We start from the raw sequence: 3,093 nt of genomic DNA on the forward strand, positions 1-3,093 counted from the left end.
CCTTCACTCTGTTCTGGGGGGGAATCCCTACAAAGCCCATCGTCTTCAATGCATCTGAGTCAGAGGTCTGTTGTGTCTCTCTTGTTGCACAGATTCCAGCCTAATTCTGTGGTTTATTGTAAATGGGACAAATCTTGAGATAATGACTTAAAAATATCTTGTTTAACTTCTCATTTTGTACTGAGGAAATTTCAGATGCCACAACCTTTACTGTGCAAAAACCTAATAGTTGAGGAAGCAGCAATGCTAACATCTAGCTTGTGTGATTGTGAACAGGTGCAGTCAGCTCTAATGGACATGATGAAACCTGAGTGTCCTGCTGAGATCCTGACAACTGAAGGGACTAATGTGAAATACTTCAAAGACTTTGAAAATGACAACTCTCAGGTCAGTAAGTAAGTACTGACTGTTGTCTGTACTCGTAAAAGTGAGCGATACAACAACAACAACAATTACATGGAGACAAGCATGTGTATGTTGAGTTCATACATTGAAATACTAACAATTAAAAGCCTTTCCTGTGTCCATGCTGTTCAAAACTGACTTACTTAATGGATACTTTTTCACTAATTTTGCATCTTTGAATTAGCTCACAGACAATGACTCCTTGGAGATCATCTGATTTTGAATTCTCACAGTTTTCTGATTTCTTGCACTCACCAGTTTAATAGTGAGAAAGGGACTCCAGTGAAAGACGCTTTCTGTGGCCTGTGGTCGCTGAAGAACGCAGAGGTTCTTTTCAAGGACAGTTACACCAAGAGTCAGGTCTGAACTACGGACCAGTTTCTTTGGACAGGTTTCCCACGGTAAAACACACAACTGCTTTATTTATTGTTCATTTTGTAAAGCTGGTTAGAAATTATACCGTAATAAATGCAATCAAGAAAGTAGTTGAAAAAATGTGCTAAAACATACTGGTATTTGCATTGTTGCTCATACTATCTCTAATGTATGTTTTCCGTTCTTTTTCCTGTAGCTTTGCTTTGCATATAAGGGAATGTTGAATAATAAAGTTGGAATGAAGTTCTCTTACCTCGACAGCCAAGGCAAAAACCAGACAAAGGCCGCACAGATCAGCACTCTGTTCACTAAGGGCCAAGGGTCAGTAAATACCTCAAAGTCCTTTTAATTTATCAAATATATGCAAACGTCTTAGCAACGTTGTTGCTTACAAAGGTGATAATTTATTGACAGATGGAATTACAAATGCATGGATCTGCAGAGTTCCCTGCAGACAGAATTCATTGGAAGCAGTTACAGTCTGCAGGAGTTTTACCTCTACAAAGACGTCTCTGGTGCAGATTTCTACGTGGATGCCGTTTACATCGGAAAGACACCCACCACAGATGATGAAAATGGTAAACAGCTTGTTAGTAGTTTTGATTTCAAACCCAACTGTTGTTCAGAAGTGCAATCAAACTATATTTTAATAATTTTCTGCTTATTTATTTAAATTGTATTAAATGTTATGTAACAGTAGGACTGTGCAAATGCTGCTCACTAATACTTTAACGTATTCATATACGCAGCAGCTTTATTCCTCTGCATTGTTTTACTACAGTTGTTCCCCTGAAGAGAAGGCCTCCACCGTTTGAAAGCTCTGGTCGTTCTTTTGAGGGGATCGCTGTTAGCAAAACCTCATCAACTGCTTCACAAATCAGCTACACGATCAAAGCCACACCACTTGAATGTGCCTTTGATTTTCCACTGATAGGAGTTGGCTTCTTGCAGGTAACTGATTATTCAAATGTATGTACATGAACAATGTCATTTTGTCATATTTATTTCTTTTGGGCAGCAGTGTAGACTCCAGGAGAACACAGATTTACTGTCTTTATAGTTTAGGTTAATTTTCATTTTTAGAACCACAAAATCCAAAATTGGGCAAAGGTGTGGAGCTTTGGGTAAAGCTAAAATTAAGTAAGAAAGGAGCAACCACCTGTCAGTTAATCAGACACTCCCCGAAACTCAAAACACCCCATTGAGCATTAATAGTTTCCTAATGGGGCAATATTTTTCAAAATTGTCTCTTTTTTTTACTTTTAAGATCCTAACAAGTGTTGAGTTATGTAAATGAGAGAAGATGGGTTTTCCCATTTACTTCAGTGCAGTCAGTCTCTTGAAACAAAAATGTGGACTCTCTAAATCTGCCAGGCTTGTGTTTCTTGGGAAATAAAATCCACACAAAGGAAATGTTGCGTTCAAGAAATCAAACTTGAGACTTTCTGCTAGGATACAGTTGTACTAAACCATACGCCAATGTGCCGTTAAAATAAAAAAAACAAAAAGGCAATATAAGCATGTACTTAAGTTTAGGATCTATCAGGAAAACATTATAAAGACAAGGACTTTCCACAAGGAAAACTGGGTGTCAGATTTAAACACCTCCAGCAGGGGGACTCATAAAAACAGAGGAAATGTTCTGTAGCCCATGGCCATGTTATATACTCTAACCTAAAGTGCAGAGAGGCGCCACAATGATCCTGTATGTGTCTCATGCCTCGTCATGCTGTACTGTCATCATTTACCTAACAGATTGCAGCGGTTGCAGTGACTGACTGCGGTATAAGGACTGTCACAAAAGTGTGACTGCAAGGTGTAGCGTCTGTTCAGCTAAATCAGTTAATCTGACATTAATCCATCATGACCTCATTCTGTAGTATTTGTTATGATTTTACATTTTTTTTGCCACAGGCACATTGCAGGGACCTTTGCTGTATACAAATACACAAAACTCAACAAGAAAATACACATCTTGATAATAATAACATCATGATCTCATTCATGATCCATCTTGAGTTACAAGTTCCAACTATTGATCACAGAGAAAGATGTCTGTCCAATTATACCAAGGATATCATTTTGGAAAAAATGCTTGGTTCAGTCTTATACTATGGTAATGTTAAAAGCGTCACATCTATTTAGGATTGTGACAAGATGCTTGAGGATTAGAAAAATTATCTTTTTAATCCTTTTTTCCCCACTTGTATATTTTATAGATGTCCAACAGCAGCGAGGACATGGCTGAGTACAGAGAAGGAGCAGCTACCGTCACCATCACTCGCCCTTACAGAGCCACCCCTCCTCTGAACG

At 38.4% G+C, this 3,093-nt stretch overlaps 1 protein-coding gene across 1 annotated transcript in view; it reads left to right on the forward strand.

Annotated features, from left to right (window-relative positions):
* pkhd1l1.1 (PKHD1 like 1, tandem duplicate 1) overlaps positions 1–3,093 on the forward strand; it is a gene marked incomplete in the record, with an annotated part of 50,388 nt that overhangs the window by 11,660 nt on the left and 35,635 nt on the right. The window contains 8 exon segments of the mRNA XM_032536077.1: positions 1–65; positions 277–387; positions 664–689; positions 692–806; positions 977–1,101; positions 1,195–1,358; positions 1,562–1,731; positions 3,000–3,093. Coding sequence (XP_032391968.1) covers positions 1–65; positions 277–387; positions 664–689; positions 692–806; positions 977–1,101; positions 1,195–1,358; positions 1,562–1,731; positions 3,000–3,093 — 870 coding nt within the window.

Source organism: Etheostoma spectabile, chromosome 14 (genome assembly GCF_008692095.1).
Source record: "Etheostoma spectabile isolate EspeVRDwgs_2016 chromosome 14, UIUC_Espe_1.0, whole genome shotgun sequence".
NCBI lineage: Eukaryota > Metazoa > Chordata > Actinopteri > Perciformes > Percidae > Etheostoma > Etheostoma spectabile.